Below are 22,870 nucleotides of genomic sequence, written 5' to 3'. Positions count from 1 at the left end.
TGGAGCACTCTGGGATAGCTCCCAGAGGCTAACACCGTTGAATTGCATCCACACTACCCTAAATTGGACCCAGCAAGGTCAATTTCAGCGCTAATCCACTCATCGGGGTGGAGTACAGAACTGATTTTAAGAGCCCTTAAAGTCAGAAAAAATAGCTTCGGAGTGTGGACGGGTGTAAGGCTAAATCAATCTAATGCTCCTAAATCCATCCTAAACTCATAGTGTAGACCAGGGCTCAGTAGTTTAGATCAGACAAAGAGGAGTTGCATTGACTAGGCATTGAGATGCCTGTGCCTTTAAGAACCCAGCCCTGGGAGGCAGATGCTGAGAGGTGCTGTCTGTGAGAGGGGAAATTAAAAAAGCCCCTTTCTCCCCCACCATTTTTGAAACCCTGGGGTCTCAGTCCCACTGGGGTAACTGTTACCCACTGTACCCCTGCCCTGTGCCAGGTTTTGCCCTCTGTCAGCGCCTCATCCCAAGCTTCTCTCCTGCTCCTCCCCAGCAGCCCTGATTTTGCCTTTAGCCCCTCTCCTAATCCTGCCTCCAGCTGCTTGACCCCCCTGACCAGTCAATTTCCGCCCCCTGCTCTGACCCTGGGCACCCCCCTGCTCTAATTCGCCCCCTTTACCTCTTTTAAAACCCCTGTAATTAGCAGTGAGCCGAATTTTACGGCTAATAAGGGCAGGGTGAAGGGCAGTGGCTTCAGCAGATGTTATTGAGCATGTTCCGTTTGTGTGACGATACAAAAAAGCTACTTTACTCAAATAAAAAAGCCTCTCCCCTCCCCCCCCAACAAACTATTTTGCAAAGCACCGGTGTCTCAGTCCCACTGGGGTAACTGCTACCCCCTGTGCCCCTGCCTGTGCTGGGTTTTGCCCTCTGTCACCCTCTGCCAGCACCTCACTCCTGGTCTGAACTCTGCCTCCTCCCCGCTTCATTCCTGGTTTTACCCTTTAGCCCCTCTCCTAATGCTGCCTCCAGAAGCTTGACCCCCCCCCCCCCCCGACCAGTCAATTTCCACCCCCTGCTCCGATTCGCTCCCTTTGCCACTTTTTAACCCCTGTCAAAAGCAGTCCGCAGAATCCTACGGCTAATAAGGGCAGGGTGAAGGGAAGTGCTTTGAGCAGGGGGTTGGACTAGATGACCTTCTGGGGTCCCTTCCAACCCTGATTTGAGCAGGGGGTTGGACTAGATGACCTTCTGGGGTCCCTTCCAACCCTGATATTCTATGATTCTATGAAGTGGCTTCAGCAGATGTATTGAGCATGCTCAGGACACCGCTATGGAGAGCACTTTACTACACTACACCGGCACCCCCGCGCCAGCACCAAAGCATGGAGCGGCTCATAAGCATTACGGAGCGGCTCATAAGCATTACGGAGCGCCAAGCAGACTCAAAGCAGGTGCTTGTAGCAAGGCAGGCAGAGCACTACTCCCCCTCCCCCCCCGCAACCCGTGTCCCAAAACTATTTCCCTTGCACCCCCATATCACCGCTAACCCATTTTCTCCAACATTTGGTTTCTTATCACCACCAGTCACCTCCAACACCTTTACCTTCACCGCCCAGCCCTGCAAACTACGACCCTTAGCCACTGCACTCAAGCTCCATCACCAGGCATTTTAGCCAGCCTGAAGTGCAGCACTCATGGCATGACACTCCAGACAGGAAGGCTGACTATGATAACAGGACATATGCAAATCTGTGATTGTTCTATTCCCCACCCTGCCCCCTTCCTTCCTCCCACACAGCACAGATGTGTCATGCCATGTGTATTTCTCCAGGAGTTGTGTTTTTTTCCCAATAAATGAATGTTTTTGGTTTTGGAAACATTCTTTATTGCATTAAGTAAATGATAGCACAGCCCAGGAAAGCTACAGGCGCTGCAAGTCAGTGCATCATACATAGCAAACACAGATGCCTGCTAGCACTGGAACCAGCGTTCTTCACTCCCGTGCAGGGCACCACACATTACCGGTGGCTTTCAGCATCGAATTGTTCCCTCAAGGCATCCCTAATCCTTATGGCCCCGCACTGGGCCCGTCTAATAGCCCTGGTCTCTGGCTGTTCAATTTCAGCCTCCAGGCGGTCCATGCCTGAGTGAAGTTTTCACCCTTCCCTTCACAAATGTTATGGAGAGTACAGCACATGGCTATAACTGTAGGGATGTTGTCATCAGCCAGGTCCAGTTTCCCATACAGACAGCACCTAGTGGGCCTTTAAATGGCCAGAACCCCCTCTACAGTCATTCTGCACTAGCTCAGCCTGTTGTTGAACCACTCCTTCCTGCTGTCAAGGCTCTCTGTGTATGGTTTCATGAGCCATGGCATTAAGGGCTACCTTCCCGGAGGCCAGCAGGTCCGGTTAACCTGTTCTTCCCTGCTACCTTCTCGGAGGCCAGCAGGTCCCCTGCTAGCTTCCCGGAGTCCAGCAGGTCTGGTTAACCTAATAGAAATGCCTAGCTCACTAGAGCTGGCGGTGTGCACACCAATATTTACAATAACTGAGGTTCTTTACCAATATTCCCCCTTTCGCAATTCTCCACCAAAATGTTATACCAATAAAATAAAAACCAGCAGGATCTTATTAAAGGGGAAAAGGCAAAATACCACATTTATTGTGAATACAGAAAGAATCATAGTAAGCAGTTAGTTATAGCTATAACATTCCATTCAATCTCATATTTATTCACACATTCATTCACACACACACACACACACAGGTTCTGCAAGGTTGTTATCATAGTTATCAGCCTTAGAGTTGCTCATGCCAAGCCACTGGCCAGGTGGCCTGGACATGAGGAGGGAGCAGGGCCTTGTCAGATGCTCATCTGATGCTCCTGGAAGTTGGTTTGCAGAATCAGACCGCAAAGTTCTCACTTTCTAGAGTCCATTTTTATAGGAATTTCTTCCTATGCCAGTCTATGGGAATTGTTTCATCATGCTTTTGCTGAATCAGTCAGCAGATGTCACATTCCTGACAGCTCCGTGCTGCTAGATGTTATCTTGTTCTTTGGTTTTCCCATTCTTGAGGCTGTTGGGTGGATTCCAGTCTGCCCTCCGGGGGTCCTCTGGTTATTTCTACTTGACGCCTTCTTCAGCCAATGGACACTGGATTCTTAGGCTGGCACCTCCCTGATCATTCAGTTATTATCCACACCAAGCATCCATCTACATACATCCTCTATCTCTGTTTTAATCACAATTGTTAACAAAGCGAGATGAATACAACAAAAGGGTGGGGAGTCTCTTGGGTGCTGTTTCTGTTGTTACAGAGTATTGCTTTGAGTCTCTCTCTGTGTGAATTGCTTTGAGAACAGACTCTGTCTTAGGATGTACTAACACAGTTAGCAGCTTGCAAGTTTCACACATAGAGGGAGAGAAACAGTACCAAAAACCAAGAGACCTCTTAATTAGTAATACCCTGGAATTTAAACTCTGGGGAATCAAACTCATTTGTGATTTTAATACAGAACTTCTTTAATATGATCCAACACCCCCCCCCCACAAGCCTCAGCACCAGAATGGGAAGAGGTGCTCTGTGAAATAGATGCCCATAATGCACTGCTCCGAATGCCGCTGCAAGTGCCACAAATGTGGTCACGCCACTGCGCATGCAGCTGGCAGTGTGAACACACTGCAGCACTTTCCCTCCTGCTGTCTGCAAGGGCTGGTTTAACTCCCGGTGCTCTACATCTGCAAGTGTAGACAAGGCCTTAGATACCATGCCACAAGAGGGAGCAGGACGAACCATGGTGTGGGAGATGAGAGGATGCCTCCCGCACTGCCCCTAGACTTCCTTCTTTTCCCATAACCCCATGAGAGGCAGTAATCAGCATCAGGTTACCCAGGGGAAACTGAGGCACAGGGGAAACCATCCCCCAAAGGGCTCCAAGTCCCCTACCTCCCTGCTCTAACCACTAGACCCCACTGCAGTCCCAGAGCCAGGATAGAACCCAGGAGTGAGTTGGGGCATGGGCTGGCACAATGCCCAATTGTGGCCCCTAGGTACCTCCTGATCCTCTCATGTCCTTGCAGTAGGCACAGGGCAGCCCCATCTCCTCCCCCATCTGAGTGGGAGCAGGGAGTGTGGAAATGTACCCAGGGATGATCAGGCCTTGAAAGCCCTCTGGGGGACCATGTGTCCCCTTAGCCACCCCTGCATGTGGGAACCATGCTCCAGATTTAGAGCAATTAGGGGAGGTGAGAGACAATGCCAAGTTAGGCCCCCCTCCCGATAGATTGGCAGTGACAAAAACCAGGAGTCCTGGATCCCAGATTGCTCACCCCGCCCCCTCCCCTGCTCTAACCACTGGACCAGCAGTTACTGTTTAGTGGTGTGAAGGTGTTTGCCCCCAGCTCTGAGAGAGGAGTGAGGTCTAGTGGTTAGAGCAGGGGGGGCTGAGAGCCAGAACTCCTGGATTCTATCTCCAGCTGTCACTCAGGGAAGCCACCTAGATTGGCATTGTCTTTCTCATCTCCACTAATCCCTTTCATAAAGCCAGTGGTGTTTCCTATGGGTGGGGGTGGGGGGGGTGAAAGACTGCCCCAGGGAACCTGGGGCCTTTCCAGCTCTGCCTGCCCTCTTTGCAAACTTCCATGCCCTCGGCAGGGGGTTGGGGGGAAGATAATGGAACCACTTGTCACGGAGTCCCTGGGTGATGCTCTGGAACTGCTCCCTACAAAGCCAGTCAGGACTCTGGGGAAGTCTACTCTCTGTGAGCAGACTGTCTTCAGGGCAAGAAGATCATACAGCTTCCCCCTTCCTGGCTCTGACCTCGGAGCATTCAGCATCCTCTGACCCTCCGTGTGCTTCCCACAGCGAGTCCGCCCAGGCGGGGTCCTGGGGAAAGACAGGGTCCTGCCCCCCAACTCCGCAGTCAGATGTGACTCTTACCCAACCAGTAAAACAGAGGTTTATTAGATGACGGGGGGAGGGATAGCTCAGTGGTTTGAGCATTGGCCTGCTAAACCCAGCATTGTAAGCTCAATCCTTGAGAGGGCCATTTAGGGATCTGGGGCAAAAATTGGGGATTGGTCCTGCTTTGAGCAGGGGGCTAGACTAAATGACCTCCTGAGGTCCCTTCCAACCCTGATATTCTATGAACACGGTCTAGAACAGAGCTTGTAGGTACAGAGAACAGGACCCCTCAGCCGGGTCCATTTTGGGGGGCAGTGAGCCAGACAACCCCATCTGCACTTCACGTCTCCAGCCAGCCCCCACTGACTCCTCCTCCAGCCCCTCCTCCTCTGGGCTTTGTCCCTTTCCAGGCCAGGAGGTCACCGGATTCCTTTGTTCTCCAACCCTTTCACTCTCACCTTTCAGGGGGGAAGGGCCCAGGGCATCAGTTGACAGGAAACAGAGTGTCGGCCATTTATGTACACTGGCCCTTTGCTCTGCAATAATTACACTCCCTTATCCCACCACCTAGAGACTTGCGAAATGCATAGGGGAAACTGAGGCACCCCTACAGTATTCAGAGGAAACATTAAGAACAGTCCCACTTCATCACACCATTTTGTGCCCACTGCCAGGAGACAGGAGGAATGGGAAGTGGCACGGTTGGGCATCAGGCCAATCCCCATTCCTGTCTAAGTCCTGGTTTTTGGCCTGGCTCTGGGAGGGGAGTGGGGTCTAATCGGTTAAGTCAGGGGACTGGTTCCCAAAAATAAGACACTGTGGGGGGAGAATCTGGGTGATACAGTTGGGGGAGGGAGATGGGCAGCTGGGGGGGTAGAACTGGGAAGGCCTGTGGATGCGGGGGCAAAGGAGGCAATTGCCCAGGGGCCTGGGTGATTTAAAAGGGCTCCTAGGCATGCAGGTGGTGACCCCTCCAGGCCCCACACTTTGGGGGCCAGTGCAGTTGGTCTGGGACGTGACAGAATTGCTGCCACTGGGCCTGCAAGGGGGAGCTGAGGGGTACAGTTTGGTGCTCTGGGGGCAATCTGCAGTGGGGGTACTCAATGCAGATGTGAGCAGTATTGCTCCCTGTCATGATGGCAGGGCTCCTGGTAGAAGCCCCAGACACAATCCCACCACCTCCCTGCCAAGTCCTCTCCACAGGACTGGGGGGTTGGGGTCTGGCAGCTGGGGCTTGCAGGGGAAGGAAGCCATCAGCTGTGGATGCTGGGCAGGGACCAATTGGGAATCAGACCCATAGGGTCTCTGCTGAGCTGCAGCTGGTTTGCTGTGCAAAAATCTGTCCTTTGCAGGTCACCTGAGACCCCTGCCTGGACAGAGGAAGCAGGCTCATCAAAGAGGTGAAGTCTGGGGGAAACCTAGCCATATCGTTACCCCAATGGGAGCCTGGGTTCAATCCCTGGCTCCAAGAGGCAACTGACATCTAGTGCCTAGAGCAGAGCTCACATTTAACTTAGTCCCACTGCCCCCTTCTCCTCCCTCCCCCCAACCCAGGCTGCCGCACCAGCTCTAGTCCTTGGGGCGCCTCTGGCCCTACCCGTCTGCCTCGCCGCAGATGGCAAAATCCTTCTGACTCTCTTGTCTGAGCCTGGGCATTCAATTCCATTGAAACCTTGTCTCCTGCCCTGGCAATGGTCAAACAGAGGGGACATGGCTACCTTCATCCCTGACAGTGAGATATTCGCTCTCCTCTTTCTTCATGCTGCTGTTGTTGTTCCATGAATCATCAAGGATGGAATAAAAATCTGAATTTACTCCAGGGTGGGGAAGGAAAGGAGCCACCAACTCCCCCAAAAATCTCAGTGCCCCAGAGAAAACCTGCCACTGGAATCACTGATGTGTTGCCAACATGTTGGGAAAAGGGACTGTCTGAATTGTCAAGGCAGGGAATGAACAATTAACCACAAACACACTAACCATGCTCCAGCCAGAAGGGAAATGGGCAGGAATTCTCGCTGTTCAGCCATGGACACACTTACAGAACTAAAGCAGTCACTGGGGTGTCTTACCATTCAATGTGCCAAATGGAGCCAGTCTGGACTTCTGCTCTAAGCTGTTGGGAGAGAGCTGTCCCCTCTGTGTAGTTAATCCACCTCCCCAAGAGGTGGTAGCTATGTCAGTGGGAGAAGCCACGGCTGTGGGTATTCACGCTGTGGTGTTTACCTGCATATATAAAGTTTAGTCAAACCCCATTTTCAAAACCACCCATAGTCTGGTAATGGAACAGGTCTCTGAAGCAGGGTCCGTCCTTCAAGGTCCTTAAGATCACTGACTGCAAGATAGTATTATCATGGGGGTATAGTGCAGTGACAGAATGTTAAACTGTGGTCCAAGTGGTCCTTGGTTCAAATCCAAGTACCCCCTTAGAAGCCTTTTTCTTAAATAAAAACATTTTCTTATTCATTTCCAGTACAGTATGTTCATGAGTTCCATTGGATGAGGATATTTCGAATGAATTTAAACACACAACATTATCCTGTGTAAATGCATAAAAACCTAGCTAACCTGTCCATCAGCTGAAATCAGTTCCAATCCTCTAAGTGTCTAGTTTATGTTTTCATCAATAAGCAAAGGTATAATATGAATGCACATTTGCAGATCCCTGTTCTCCATGGGCTATGCTGTGCAGAAGAACAAAAACCACATCCAGTTGGAGTTCAGGAGACTGATGAGCAAAGGCACCTTGGTGAGGGAAAGGTCACCAACATCTTGGCTCCTTCACATTCAGGCAACATCTGGGCCCCCAGGACAAGGCATGAGAAGAAGCCAGTGGCTCTGAGCAGGAAAATAGCCACCAAGATGCTGGCTAGAGCTGCCAGGGTCCCTGGAAATGCCACCATCCCGTGACCAGGAATAGTTGTTAGGTGGTGTCTGTAGCAGGGACTGAAAAGGCAGAGAAAAGCCCTCAAATTGATGTAATGACTTGCTTCCCATAGGGGATCAATCTGTCTAAGGCTATGTCTACACTTCAAACATAGGAAGCATTCTTCCAACAACCTAGCACTGTCTAGACTGGGGCTCAGGTCAGTTTAACTACTTCTCTCAGGGGAGTGGATTTTTCACACCCCTGAGAGATGTGGCCATGTCAATATAGCTTTTGCATGTAGACCAGCCATTAGATGGCTTTTTGACCGGAAAGGCAACAGACTTCAGCCTTTTCCTTGATATTGATGGTTGATGATTGCAGTTTTCCTATCTGCTGGACACATCCTTTGACAGATGTTATGCCTTTCCTTTGCAAATTTGAGAAGTGGAGAAGTCAGTGATCCTTACAGTCTAATGGGTTAAAAGGTTTTACAAGTAATTTCCTCAAATAGTTTTCCTTTTAATAAAATCATTTGCCACCACTGAAATTTGCCTACTTCCAGCCTCTTTGGAACTGCTTTTAACATAGTCGAAAGCGTCTATCAAATCCCCCCTCACTCTTTTCTTCTGCAGAGTAAATAAGCCCAGATCCCTCAGCCTCTGCTGGTAAGTCATGTGCCCCAGCCCCCTAATCATTTTTGTTGCCCTACGCTGGACTCTCTCCAATTTGTCCACCTCCTTTCTGCTGGCAGTACTCTTACTAATGCAGCCCAATATGCCGTTAGCCTTCTTGGCAACAAGGGCACACTGTAGATCCAGTTTCTCATCCACTGCAATCCCCAGGTCCTTTTCTGCAGAACTTCCGCTTAGCCAGTCAGTATCCAGCCTGTAGCGATGCATGAGATTCTTCCATCCTAAGTGCAGGACTCTGCCCTTGTCCTTGTTGAAGCTCATCAGATTTCTTTTGGCCCAATCCTCTAATTTGTCTAGGGCCCTCTGTATCCTATCCCTACCCTCCAGTGTATCTACCACTCCCGCCAGCTCAGTGTCATCCACGAACTTGCTGAGGGTGCAATCCACACCATCCTCCAGATCATTTATGAAGATGTTGAACAAAACTGTCCCCAGGACAGCCCCTGGGGCACTTCGCTTGATACCAGCTGCCAACTAGACATGGAGCCATTGTTCACTACCCGTTGAGCCCGACAATCTAGCCAGCTTTCTATCCACAATCTAGTCCGTCCATCCAGCCTGTACTTCTTTAACTTGCTGTCAAGAATACTGTGAGATAGGTGTCAAAAGCTTTGCTAAAGTCAAGGAACAACACGTCTGCTGCTTTCCCCTCATCCACAGAGCCAGTTATCTCATCATAGAAGCAAATTAGGTTGGTCAGGCATGACCTGCCCTTGGTGAATCCATGTTGACTGTTCCTGATCACTTTCCTCTCCTTTAGGTGCTTCAAAATGTTTTCCTTGAGGACCTGCTCCATGATTTTTCCAGAGACTGAGGTGAGGCTGATTGATCTGTAGTTCCCTGGATTCTCCTTCTTCTCTTTTTTAAAGATGAGCACTATATTTGCCTTTTTCCAATCATCTGGGACCTCCCCCGATCGCCATGAGTTTTCAAAGATAATGGCCAATGGCTCTGCAATCACATCAGCCAACTCCCTCAGCATCCTCGGATGCATTAGATCTGGACCCATGGACTTGTGCATGTCTAGCTTTTCTAAATAGTCTTTAACCTATTCTTTCACTGCTGAGGGCTGCTCACCTCCTCCCCATACTGTGGTACCCAGTACAGTAGTCTGGGAGCTGACCTTCTCTGTGAAGACTGATGCAAAAAAAAATTGAGTATTTCAGCTTTTTTCCACATCATCTGTCACTAGATTGCCTTCCCCATTCAGTAAGGGTTCCACACTTTCCCTGACCTTCTTGTTGCTAACATAGCTACACAGAAGTTGACTTTGAAGCTAAACAAAATAATTTGAAATCCAAATCATTAAAATCTATACTGGGTCAGTATTAGGAAAAATTAGGATATTAGGAAAAACTTTTTCACTAGGAGGGTGGTGAAACACTGGAATGCGTTATCTAGGGAGGTGGTAGAATCTCCTTCCTTAGAAGTTTTTAAGGTCAGGCTTGACAAAGCCCTGGCTGGGATGATTTAATTGGGGATTGGTCTTGCTTTGAGCAGGGGGTTGGACGAGATGACCTCCTGAGGTCCCTTCCAACCCTGATATTCTATGATTCTGTGAGTATTCTCCTCTACACTATTTCTCAGGCACATTCCCCCACCCCAACCTGTGGGGTGAGGTTTTACATGAGGACATTTTAGGTGGAAGGGGTAAGTTACATCAAAGAAGCTTTCCAGGATTAGCCACCATTTCCTATATTACTAACTAAAAGAAAAACAATACAAGTTTTATTTTTCCCGTATAATTCAGTTGATCACATAATTAAATCTCTTCCTCGTTAAAGAGTAACCATGTTTAATTTCATTTTCATTGGTAACAATAAATACTCAATGATTAAAGAATCCTCTCAAAAATGTTAGTTTTCTTTTAATCCCCCTTTCCACCAGTGAACCCTTGAGTACAGTTGTGGTTAGGGATTAGATACAGGCCTTGGATCAGAATCTCTGTAAGATACAAGAGATGAGGTTTCTATTAAAAAAGCTATTTTTCTGCAGCCATCTCACATTCAACACTGATTTCATCTTACACACAGTTATAGCACCCACACATGTTGAGTTCAACAAAAACACCTCTTCTGTTTCCTCCAAATCTACATCCTTATGAGAAAGGACGTATCAACCCCATGGCACTGTCGCAGGATGCATAAAAAGGCAGGGATTTGGGGTGAAGAAATCTGTCCCCTGGGTCAAGACAGGTTGTCGTGAGGTGGTGACCGCATCCAGTGGTGGGTGCAGTGCAGGGTCTAGAGGGACCTGGGACCACCCTACCCCACCAGGTCCTGACCCATGGCCTTGAGGAACCAATACTCCTGTGTCCAGGCTTGATCTCTCACTTCAACAGTCCAGTTCCCTGGGCCACTTCCCACCCTTACTTCCAGCATCAGTAGTCTCCCAGCATCCGGCGTCTCTTCTTGGCCATCCTTGGCAGTCGACTGCATGTCTGCAGGAGCCTCAGCACGGCTGGCCTCTGCAGCCTGGGGTCGAGCAGCTTCCCGGCAGGAGCCCACAACACAGGTTTGCTCTCCTCCTCAGTCAGCCCGGGCGGAGCTGAACTGCTCCCTTTTATACTCTGTCTCCAGTCGGACCATGCCAAGGAAAGGCGAGGGGGTGTGGCTTCTTCAGTCCACAGGGTGAAGTTAACCCTAGGAGTGCCAGTGCCGGGTAGATACACGTCATCACAGACAGCATTTCCCAAATTTTGGGATTAGCTAGGAGATCTCTTCAGGAGTAACCTCCTGCAGGGACCAGGTCAGAAATGCTTTGGGAACCAAACACCTGGGCATTTTTCAAAGTTCCAAGTCTATCCCTGGATCGTCTGAGACAATATTGACTTACACAACTGAACTACACTGTGATCATGGGCACTTACTTTCGTCAGTTGCACCGTTTGGGATCTGCTGCTGTTCACCTTTTCAGAGTGGAGATTTAAAAACACGACTATTTCTTTGATAGTATGTCCAATCGCTTGGAGTATTCTCTCTTGTTGACTGAACTGCATTTGAATTTTCTCCATGTCATCATGCAGGGATGAGGGAAAAAACAAACCTAAAGTAAAAAATGATTGTCATTTGTCTGAAATTGACCAATAAATCTGAGCCTCATTCTGTCAAACAAAACCAACATGCAGTTATATGATCAAGGAGCCTTCATGAAAGATACAAAACCCATATCACATCGAGGTAGAAGACACTTTCATTTTCATTTGAAGGGAAATTCCAGAGTAGGTTACATCTGATGTCTCAGAATCAGGATGAGAGATTCCCCCATGATCCATTGAAACCTGCTTCACTCAGTCTGTCTTATTAATGTTATTTACAAAATTTTCACAATGGGGGGAAAAACAGCCAAACTGCCTAGAAGTGGCTTTGCCAATAGACAGAAAATGGGATTTGAAGTGTGGTTGGGATCCAGTTGAAATCCCCTTCCATGCCTGTGACACTTTCATCTCCTGCCAGACTGACTCTGATTTAGGATCAAAGATGTCCAAGCACCATTAACAAGCACAGACAGCTAAGAACATGACCTCACCAGATGCTTTGGGAAGTGAAGGAATATGAGGGGGTGAACTCTGCATGGCTCAGACACGAGGCAACAGTTCTGGGGTGATGGGGAAGGAGGGAATATCTGAGTCACCCCGTCTCCTTCCAGTGTCACAGAGTCTGAAATGACACTTATTTCCCTGACACTGCTCCAGCTCTTTGTTATATTTAAATATATTTTAAGTGAGAAAAACAATCAGCAAAATAACTGCTTTTCAGCTCGATCCAGGGTAGTGTGAGAACAACTGGCAATGAGGCAATCTGTCCTCAAAGAGGAACTGGATGACTTTGCACTGGAAGGAAGAGTATAAATGTGAATCTCCAGGTTTGTTTAGACGTGGAAATGTGATGGTGGTTAGGTCAGATCAGGAGGAAATGTGCTAGATAACCCAACCCCCTATCCATGGTCCATGTCTTTACTGCAAGAATAGCTGTCTTTTTCATCAGGAAAGCAAACTCAAGCTAGCTAACTCCATGGAAACCACAGTGATGAGGCCCAGTTAGATTTTACCTCGACGTAGCTGGTTGAAGACACCCCTTATCTCGGATAATGGACATTCCTGGTAGAAAGGACACACACTCCCATGACTCGCAGGACAATGGAGTTGATAGAAAGGACCACAGGATCCACCCCAAAGATGGGCAGGCTTCAAACGTAGGCAATTCACGTTTGAGAGCTGAGGGACTACAGTGTGCAAAAGATGCAAACAGCCTTAATGGTCACTACCTGGGAACTGTCAAAAGTACTAAAGAAAAAAAATCTTCTGACAGCTCTAGAAAAGGTTTTTATGGAGTTTATCTCCTTTACGGATTCTCTGGTGATAGAGAAGGCCTGAGCTCTGAGTGAAGCTTTTTCCACACTCACAGCATTCATAGGGTCGCTCTCCTGTGTGGATTCTGTGATGTGTAATAAGGGTTGAGCTCTGAGAGAAGCTTTTCCCGCACTCGCAGCATTCATAGGGTTTCTCTCCAGTGTGGACTCTCTGATGAGAGATAAGGGAGGAGATGTCAGTGAAACTTTTCCCACAATCACTGCATTCATAGGGTCTCTCTCCTGTGTGGATCCTCTGATGCGTAGTAAGGTTTGAGCTTCGAGTGAAGCTTTTCCCGCACTCGCAGCATTCGTAGGGTCGCTCTCCCGTGTGGATTCTCTGATGAGAGATAAGGGCTGATCTCTGAGTGAAGCTTTTCCCGCACTCACAGCATTCGTAGGGTCGCTCTCCTGTGTGGATTCTCTGATGAGAGATAAGGGCTGAGCTATGATTGAAGCTTTTCCCGCACTCACCACATTCATAGGGTCTCTCCCCCGTATGGATTCGCTGATGGGTAGAAAGGTCTGAGCTCTGAGTGAAGCTTTTCCCGCACTCACAGCATTCATAGGGTCTGTCTCCTCTGTGTATTCGCTGATGTCGAATAAGGGCTGAGGTATGATTGAAGCTTTTCTCACACTCACAGCATTCATAGGGTTTCTCTTTTGTGTGGATTATCTCGTGTCGAATAAGGGCAGAGCGGTAATTGAAGTTTTTCCCACACTCGCTGCATGTATTCTCTCTCTTTTCCCTGAGGATCTTCTCCGGAGATGTAGTTTCCTTGAGGTCCTTGTGAGTTTCCTGACAATTAATGGGTTTATCCACTTTCTTCTCTGACTGGTTTCCCTGCTCTCTCTCTGGTCTGTGGTAACTTTCACCAGCTGTTCCTGGCTCATGGGGGCTGGACACATTCCCTTTGGATCTTTGCAGTAATGCCCCATGCACGTCTACTAGCTCAGCATCTTCCTGGTGGGGATTCTGCTCTTCATTCTCACTCACCACCCCATCACCTGCTAGAATAGAAGGGAAATCTCAGAGTTAGGGATGGAAAGGCAGAGAGAAAACTCAAGAGCTGGAGAGACAGAAAATAAAAATCAGGGACTGAATTCTCCCAAACTCTTCCCCATAGGGGAGAGCGGAGGGGATCAATTCTATTTCACATCTGGGGCTGGGTTTTAGGGTGGACTGTATGGGTTGCCCGCCCAAGGGGGTGCTGTGTGCAGGGTTCGGATTCCCACCTGACCTGCTGCCGAGGGGCTCACTGGGCTGACGGAGCCATCACAGCAGGCAGGCGAGCAGCAGCGTGGGGGAGGGGGCGAGACCCGATCTGCAGGGGGCTGTTGGATGACCAGACGTCGGAACCAGGTGACGGCTCCGGAGTAGGGGTGCCTGTCCCCCCACCCCTCTGCCCTCCATTCATCTCTGGAGTCATCCCTGGCCACTCAGGACTGGGAGTGTCCTCCTGACTGCTCTGTGAGGGGCGTAGCAGGGGCTGATTGATGGCAGGGTGTCCCCCTCCCCACCACCCATGTAACCAATTTCCACTAAGCTGGGGTGATGGGACAGGGGAATCTGTGGGTCTGAACAAGCCTAGCTCAGGCTCCTGACCTGAAGTGCTTTCTTAAAGAGACAGCGCGCTCACTCAGGCACACACACACACTCCCCTTTACACCCTCCCTTCAACACACACAGCAGAGGTCCCTGCATCCAGGTCACTTCCCTACCGGGACTGTGCTGAGGCATCAGGAGCTGCTGCTCTCCTGCTCTCCCCGTATGCAGCCCGCAGGGAGAGTGACCTGGATGTAGGAAGCCCTGATGTCGCTCCTTGCTCCCCCCATCCCAGCCCCCTAAGGCGGTGGGGGGCGGAGGAGCAGCAGTCCAGCGGGGGAGTGAGCAGCAATGCTAGCCACTTTGTGCATCCAGGTCAGCTTCCCCAAGTGGGTGCTGGAGGATGCAAGGGTTAGGGGCAAAGGGGGCACAGTGCAGAGGTTAGGAGCTCAGGAGGGAGGTGAAGTGGGTAACACTGAAGGGGACACAGTGCAAGGGTTAGGGGCACAGGAGGGGGCAGGTGTTGGGGTGAAGGGGGTATGCACAGTGCAGGGTTTGGGGCGCAGGAGGGGAGTGCAAAGGTTGAGGTGAAAGGGGTATACACAGGAGGAGCAGGGGTTGGGATGAAGGGGACACAGTGCAGGGGTTAAAGGCACAGGACGGGGCAGATGCTGGGGTGCAGGAGGAGGGGGAGGGGTTTGGGTGAAGGGGGCACAGTGCAGGGGTTAGGGGCATAGGAGGGGGCAGGTGCTGGGGTGCAGGAGGGGGGCGGAAGTTAGGAATAAAGGGGGTGTAGGGATTTGGGGTGCAGGAGGGAGAGCAGGCATTTGGGGCAAAGGGGGCACAGTGCAGGGGTTGGGGGGAAGGGAGGGTGGGGATCCTGGGGAGCCCATGGGGGACAGGGGCAATGTGGGTGCCACACCCATGGGGGCCAGAGGCACCAAAATGCAAGTTCACCTATGGTGCCATTTTCCCTAAGGCCGGCCCTGTCCACATCCCATCCACACGCTCAGTAGGAAGGGAGGGAGCTCCTGCCAAGGTGTCAGTCATAATCTGTAGGAAGCCAGGAGTAAGACCTGCTGGGGACTATCCTGAGCTCACAGAGGCTTTGGGGGGAATCCCAGCTGTTTCTCTCAGGGACTTACAGTTTCTGGGTTGGTTTCATGTTTCCTCACCTGTGCAAGGACTTCTCAGGATCTCGTTTTCCTCTGAACCATGGAGATCCAGGACCCGTGGCTCTTCCCCTCCTTCCCGCTGGGAGATCACACAGGGTTTGGAAACTGAAAACCCTGCTCAAGGGAAAGAAAACAAGGGAGATCAGGTGAATTCATAGGACATTTTTCATAAAAAAACCACTCTATTAGTTTAATCCCAGTCCATTTTAAACCAGTAAAATTGCAGGGCCAGCTCCCCAGGTGCTCAAAGGTGCAGAACACTCTGCTTATGAGGGATTTAACTATTCCCATCTTTGCTGGGAGCACACACAGCCAGACACTCATTATCAAAGAGGCTCCTAAAACAAAGAGAATGGAACTGCATGTCCCAGAAAGTGAAGACTCCAGACAGAGGGGAAGTCTCCCTTGCACTGCTTCTAACTGACAAAAAGGTCCAGAGACAATGCAAGAGACCTGGGGAAGCTGGGAACAGTAAGCATGGGCTGGTGGGGTTCAGTGGAGTAAGGAACAGGAAGGGCAGGGATATCACTGAATGCAGGATCTCAGCAGCATTAGATGTCAGGAAAGCACATACTGCGGCATTAGGGAATCTAGTGAGTCCGGTGTAAAGGGAGGGAGTATAAAAAACAGCATGTGTGGAGAAAGCTGGCAAATTAGATGGCATAGTTCAGAAGCCACAGACTAATTCTTCTGCCAAAGGAGAAAGTGAAAAATAAGAATCAGGCCATGTAACTTCAGGAGGGACAAATTCAAAGATCCAAAGAGCATGCAGGGAAGAGAGAAACTGTGGCTCTTGCAGGTGGGGATGGAAAAGGAAGAGTCTCCATGTTTCATGGAGCCAATTAGTTCATTTTATCATTCATTTATCATTGTTTTGGTCATCTCATATGTTTTTTTCAAATTGTGTACTAAATAGATTTAAGTTGTAGAGAGAAAGAACTGTGAGCTAAGAGCAACTGAGATGGTGGTAGCTGAATGTGTGTGTGAGGATGAGATCACCCAGAAATAAGGTGCAGAGGAAGAAAAAAAAGGGACCAAGGACAGAGCCCCGTGGAAAACAAACAGAAAGTTGGAATGGGGGTGAGGCGGATCATTCTAAGGACACTCCAATGCAGCGATTGGAGAAGGAGGAGGTGTAAGGAGAACATTTAAGAAGTTTTGTATCTATACTGGAAATTATGTTTGTAAAGACTGAAACAGGTTATTTTCAACCAGGAGGTAACAAACTTTTCTCTCTCTGTCCAGTCAGATGCATACTGGGCACTGTATGTCTCACAATGGGGCCTGTTTGTACACTCAGCGAAATGCTAATTGAAGAGATTGTGAAATCTTGAAGAGAGGAAAATTTACAGGGAAAAAATAAAGAGCAGGATCCTGTTACGAGTGAAGACAATGGCATGTGGGGGGACATTTGCGGGTGTAGAGATACACTCTGCATCTTCTGCCATGGAAGCAAACTGACAGCATGACTTGTCTCATGACAGGAGGATCACAGCCAAACCTGGCTGTAAAATGCTGGAGGGACTTTCATAGGTTTTGCTCTATAATATGAAAGGATCTAGTTAGGTAGGTAAGTCTAGAGTCTAGAAAGCGTGTTATGATTTTACTTGATGTGTAACCATTTGTTTCCAAGACTTCTACTTGCTACCACTTGAATCTCTATCCTTGGTTAAATAAGCTTTCACTTATTTTCACTAGAAATACATATGAGTGCCATGAGTTAAATGGCGTCGTGATCTGAAGGGTAACTGGTAAGCTGCGATGCAGTGCTTCTTCGGGAGCAGCGAATCTGTCAACATGAGGAGTGTCCAGGGGGCTGGACAGTCCAGGGAGACCTTCGGAGAGCTCAAAGGTTGGAGTGCGTCTATTGCTAACAGCACCTGGGGCATGAAAAGTGATGTCCAGTGGTGAGAACCATAAGTGGTCAGGCCTACGTGGTCAAGCCAAAATCAGATGCCAGAGTCTGGCTGAAAACACCAGGAAGCATAGAGCAGGGTGACAAAGCAAGGACCAGGAAAAAGTCGTGGTCTCTCTCAGCAACAGGTCAGGGATCTGCCTTGCTGCACAGAGGACTTCCCGGTTTTCCAGGTTTAAATGGGAAGGTTCCTGGATCAGAGGTCACGGGAAGAGCTGCCAGTCATCTCTCATGCGGGCAGCACTTCCTGCAGTGACTGGTCTCCCAGTATGTGCATTGCCAGCAGCTCTGCCAAGGCTGCCCGGTGGTGGCACAGAACCGCCACCCATCTGGGACTCTGCAGACCCATATTCCTGTCCCAGTAATGTTCATGCACCAGACCCGCATCACCTACTCCCAAGGAAGGAACCTCCCACGGTCTCCTATCCAATGATTCGGCACCCCCCCCCCCCAACTGTCACACCACACCCTTCTCACATTTGGGAAATTATTATAGCAGACCACCAGTTCTACCATAGCTAAAGTTCAACATTCAATATACATCTGCATAACCTGATCAGCTATTCTAATTGGTCTAACATCCCCTTTCTTACTAAGAATCTCTTGAAATTTTCTGCTTATCATGGGGATGCTGAGCAGGATTAATGGCCCAAATATGGGGTGTTTCCTGATGAAGAGTTTGCTGAGATACAGCCCTCCCCAAAGCAGCTTTTCACATTATCAGCTGGCTCCTATAACACGGTCTTGCACAAACCTGGGGCTGAAACTATGGTTGTAATTTTCCACCAAGTGATCTCAGTCCCTTGGCATTTATCTCTGCTAGTCCATGGCACCCAATACCTCCTTGGGGAAGCCGTATAGAAAAAGCTAATAAACTGCAGAGGCTGGAATTTCAGATTGGCACGAGAAAAAGGGAAGAGTCAGAGAGCCTGAAAGGCCCATGAAATGCAGCAAGACTAAGGGCAAGTCTACCCTAGAGAATTAAGTTGACGTAGAACCACCACAGTAACTGAATCGGTTTTACACGTGCGCACTACACTCCTCATGTCGGTGGTGCGCGTTCTCACCAGGAGCGCTTGTACCGATTTAACTGCCAGCATGGGGGATTGTGGGATGGTTTCTAAAGGGCAGCAGCAGTCGACGTAAGCAACACAGCGTCTACATTGACACTGCATTGACCTAACTACATAGACATACGGGCTATGTCTCTCGTGGAGGTGGAGTTATTAAGTCGGTGTAATGGGTAAGTAACATTGGTGGGTACTACATTTTAGTGTAGATGCTTACAGACTTGGGTCAACTGAAGCTACCTTATGTTGACCTAGCTCTGTAGTGGAGACCAGGCCTAAGGCTCTCCTTAACAGCCAGAGGGTTTCCAGCAATGTACCCTCACTGTAATTCATTGGCTCAAGAGAACATGCTGCAGCCTTTGAACCTGAGCTCCACCCATGAGTTTGAGTGAGACCCCACCACTGATACCTTTCAGACAATGTGTGCTGTGCATTTTTCTTGCGTCCTGCAGGAGTTCCTCTTGGAAGTTTTGCCCTCTGATGCCAACATTTCTGAGTTAAGAGGCATATTTTCAAGGGCTCTAAAATCCATGTGCAGACTCTGACCTGGTTTGCTCTTAAAAGCTTTGCCAGTCCAGCTCTGTTGCTTAAGGCTGTGAAAAAGTGCACGCACACATGTACACCATCCAACATAGCTCTGCTGGCAAAGCTCAATTATAGACACAGCTATAGTGGCAAAAGCGTCCATTTTTTAAAACAGGAAACTAAATGCTCATAAGCTACATTACTGCAGAGTTAAGGTTGCCCAGTGCTGTCTCCTGACTTGCACCATATGGACGGTGACTAAACTTAAATCTCTGCAAACCAGGAAAAGAAAAGTTAATGTAAACGCCACCCCTCCAACGCAACCTTAAAGTTGCACGCAACCCTTAACCCTGCAGCTGGCAAGAACCACTGAGAATGGTTCTGTGTGGGCGGTGCAAAGCTTAACAAACGGCCACAGGAATTCAGGTATTCAGCTCAATGCAGCAGTCACAGGAGGAAATTCTATGGTCTGTGTTATAAAGGACGTCAGAGTAAATGACCTAATATCACATCAGCCTTAAAATCTATGAACGTATAATCAATATGAGGAAAGACTAGGAGAACCTGTCAGTGTTTGTGTTGTGTTCACAGATGGGAATCCCAGCTTTTCTCTGCATGCCCTCCAGCTGTGTGCACGGGGTCAGCTGTAGCTGTCACTGGATGAAGGAGGGATTGGTTGGAACAGCTGGGCAGAGCTGTGGCTGTGCTCTGAAGAGAGGTGCGTGTGAAACTTGGGGGACCAATTCTGCCTCATTTCCGTGCTGAGTGTTGTAGGCTTTGTCAGTAAAGGTGCCCAAGGGTGTGCTTGTGTCATAGGGATTGTCAGCACTGTGATAGCATATGGTCTAGTCATCTGTGAGGGGTAAGTGAAGGCAGTGACTCAAATGGAAAAGTCAGGTTGAGGGCAAAGGGGTGGTAACACTGTGCAAGTCTCAGATGGTTTGCGTGCAGGAAGTTCAGTGCGGGAGTGCAGGCCAGGGGTAGGAAGCGTCTGTTTGCTAGGATAGAGATGAACCCGACTATTATCTTAGCTAAGAGAAGCTGTTAGACTTTCTGCTGTACTGCTCTGTTCCCAGAGCGTTCTGTAACAGGGGAGGGCAGAGCACTGGTGTGTGTGTCACTGGCATTGAGCTACTATAAGGTGGGTGCATAACTGGTTGGAAAATCATTCCCAGAGAGTAGTTATCAGTGGTTCAGTGTCCTGTTGGAACGGCATAACGAGTGGGGTTCCGCAAGGATCAGTTCTGGGTCCAGTTCTGTTCAATATCTTCATCAACGATTTAGATAATGGCATAGAGAGTACACTTATAAAGTTTGCGGACGATACCAAACGGGGAGGGGTTCCAAGTGCTTTGGAGGATAGAATTAAAATGATCTGGACAAACTGGAGAAATGATCTGAAGTAAATAGGATGAAATTCAATTAGGACAAATGCAAAGTACTCCACTTAGGAAGGAACAATCAGTTGCACAAATACAAAATGGGAAATGACTGCCTAGGAAGGAGTACTGCGGAAAGGGATCTGAGGATTATAGTGGATCACAAGCTAAATATGAGTCAACAGTGTAACAGTGTTGAAAAAAAAAGGAAACATCATTCTGGGATGTATTAGCAGGAGTACTATAAGCAAGACACGAGAAGTAATTCATCCACTCTACTCCGCACTGATTAGGCCTCAGCTGGAGTACTGTGTCCACTTCTGGGCACCACCTTTCAGGAAAGATGTGGACAACTTGGAGAAAATCCAGAGAAGAAAAACAAAAATGATGAAAGGTCTAGAAAACATGACCTATGAGGGAAGATTGAAAAAATTGGGGTTGTTTAGTCTGGAGAAGAGAAGACTGAGAGGGGACATGATCACAGTTTTCAAATAAATAAATGGTTGTTACAAGGAGGAAGACGAAAAATTGTACTTCTTAACCTCTGAGGATAGGACAAGAAGCAATGGGCTTAAATTGCAGCAAGTGCAGTTTAGGTTGGACATTAGGAAAAACTTCCTAATTGTCAGAGTGGTTAAGCACTGGAATAAATTGCCTGGGGAAGTTGTGGAATTTCCATCATCGGGGATTTTTAAGAGCAGGCTGGACAAACACCTCTCAGGCATGGTCTATATAATACCTATTCCTGCCTTGAGTGCAGGTGACTGGACTAGATGACCTCTTGAGGTCCCTTCCATTTCTATGATTCCATGTTGGGATGATGCTGAAACAGGGCAGAGCAGAGGTGGCATTGTGGGGATGGCATGAACGTTAACTTTTCATTTCCCCTTCTAAGAACTGAGGGGACGGGAATTCTTACCCAGTGAGGTCACATTCTCATAGTTCTCCTGCATGACGTCTCTGTAGAGGGCTCTCTGAGCGGGGTCCAGCAGAGCCCACTCTTCCCTGGTGAAATACACAGCCACCTCTTCGAAGGTCACCGGCCCCTGAAAGAGAAAGAGTCCAACAGTCAGTACCTGCTGCCCCAGTCACAACCCCATGATTCATGGGGGAAAGGAGCCAATCAAACGGAAGCTCTGAGAGAGAGACACTCAGCAGAGTCCTATCCCCATACTGCTGAGAACAGCCATGACGCATCACGGTGAGAGCACAAAGAGAGAGCCACACACCTACTAGCCAGAGGCTGATACAGCCCCATGGTAGGAATCCTAAAACCCTCCTCACTGCCAGCAGCTGGATGTGAGTGGCTGGGGCATCTTCCCTACGCCTCCCTGGTGGGTGCCCCCTTTCCATGTCACACCAGCCTCTAGCTCGCAGGTTGAGGGTTCAGCACTGGAAGTCCGGTCAGTTTTCCCAGCCCTGCCCAGGGGGTTGGTTTCTCTATTTCCTGTTTCATAAATTAGGGAATTTTCTCCCCCAACACCCAAGCGTTTGTTCCTAGAATCTAGGCCCAGGTTAAACAAATCCCAAAAGGTTTGTCACACTCTGTCCCCTTCCCTTTCTTCACCCAGGGTAGTCCCTGCCCCCTGCAGACCTCATTCCCCAGAAGTTGCCACCCATTCAGTATTTACTTCCCCTCTCCCTCCAGCAGGAACCCACCAGGACCCCCCCCCCCCCCAATAACCCCTACCTGAGCTGGCTCTACAGCAGCCATTTCTCTCCCCTCTCCCGTGGGAGGACGGGATGAGCTGGAGCGAGACGTGGGCGTCATTCTGCAGCCTGGCAGGGCGAGAAGGGCAGTTGTGCAGGTTTCAGAACAGGCTTTACTTCATTTCACATCACGCTTCCCCCAGGCTCTTCCCCTGCAGACAGACAGGCTAGTTTCTGCCATGCTGGGAACATGCTCAATCCCCATATTGCTGCACAGACCATGCCCCTGCCCTTCCCTTCACCCCCCGCACCCCAGGACTAAACCCACGTTCAAACCCTCCCAGCAACAGAGGGTGAATTAAACACTGGAAAAGACCAGGACCAAAGGAGCCCCTTGGGGGGGGATTCCCCCTGACACCGTCCCCAGGGCAGCACTCTCCTGCAGCAGGGGGATCAGGGCACAGCAGAGGGCCGGGGCAGCGGCCAGGCTGGCTGGGAGAAGGCTCCCTTCCGGCCTTAGCAGCTCCGGGCCCCCGGACACCCGGGGCGGGGGCTGCGCCGAGCCCGGGACCCGCCCGGCCCCAGGGTCTCTCTCACCTGCAGTCTCCGCTCAGCCGCCGCCGCCAGCAGCGCCCGGGGGTCTCTCGCCGGAGGAGGCGCCCCCGGCCGGGCCCCCCGCCCCGAGCCCGCTGGGGAAGCGGCAGCGGCCGCTCGGCCCCCGGCTCCCAGGGGAGCAGCAGCGCCCGGGCTCCCAGGAGCTGCCCCCGCGGGCCCCGGCGCCCTCGGCTCTTTGTTCTCCCCGACTCCTGCCTCCTTCCTCCCGGCGGCCCCGGCCCCCGGCCA

The 22,870-nt window shown here is 49.8% G+C and overlaps 1 protein-coding gene across 2 annotated transcripts; it reads right to left on the bottom strand.

Annotated features, from left to right (window-relative positions):
- Window positions 1-10,195: 10,195 nt before the first annotated feature.
- LOC140904239 (uncharacterized) lies at window positions 10,196-22,870 on the bottom strand. 2 transcript variants are annotated; one of them, XM_073326709.2, is made up of 5 exons: window positions 22,625-22,870; window positions 22,068-22,156; window positions 21,297-21,423; window positions 15,489-15,602; window positions 10,196-13,778 (listed from the first exon to the last, which is right to left on the bottom strand). In XM_073326709.2, the coding sequence occupies exons 2-5, from the start codon at window positions 22,146-22,148 to the stop codon at window positions 12,730-12,732; spliced, it is 1,371 nt and encodes a 456-aa protein (XP_073182810.1). In that variant the 5' UTR covers window positions 22,149-22,156; window positions 22,625-22,870; the 3' UTR covers window positions 10,196-12,729. The 2 variants fall into 2 exon arrangements, with proteins under 2 accessions (XP_073182810.1, XP_078707081.1); XM_078850955.1 differs by having other exon boundaries at window positions 10,196-13,775.

The sequence above is a fragment of the Lepidochelys kempii genome, chromosome 28, assembly GCF_965140285.1.
Source record: "Lepidochelys kempii isolate rLepKem1 chromosome 28, rLepKem1.hap1, whole genome shotgun sequence".
Lineage (NCBI taxonomy): Eukaryota > Metazoa > Chordata > Testudines > Cheloniidae > Lepidochelys > Lepidochelys kempii.
This window is presented reverse-complemented; position numbering and strand designations above follow the sequence as displayed.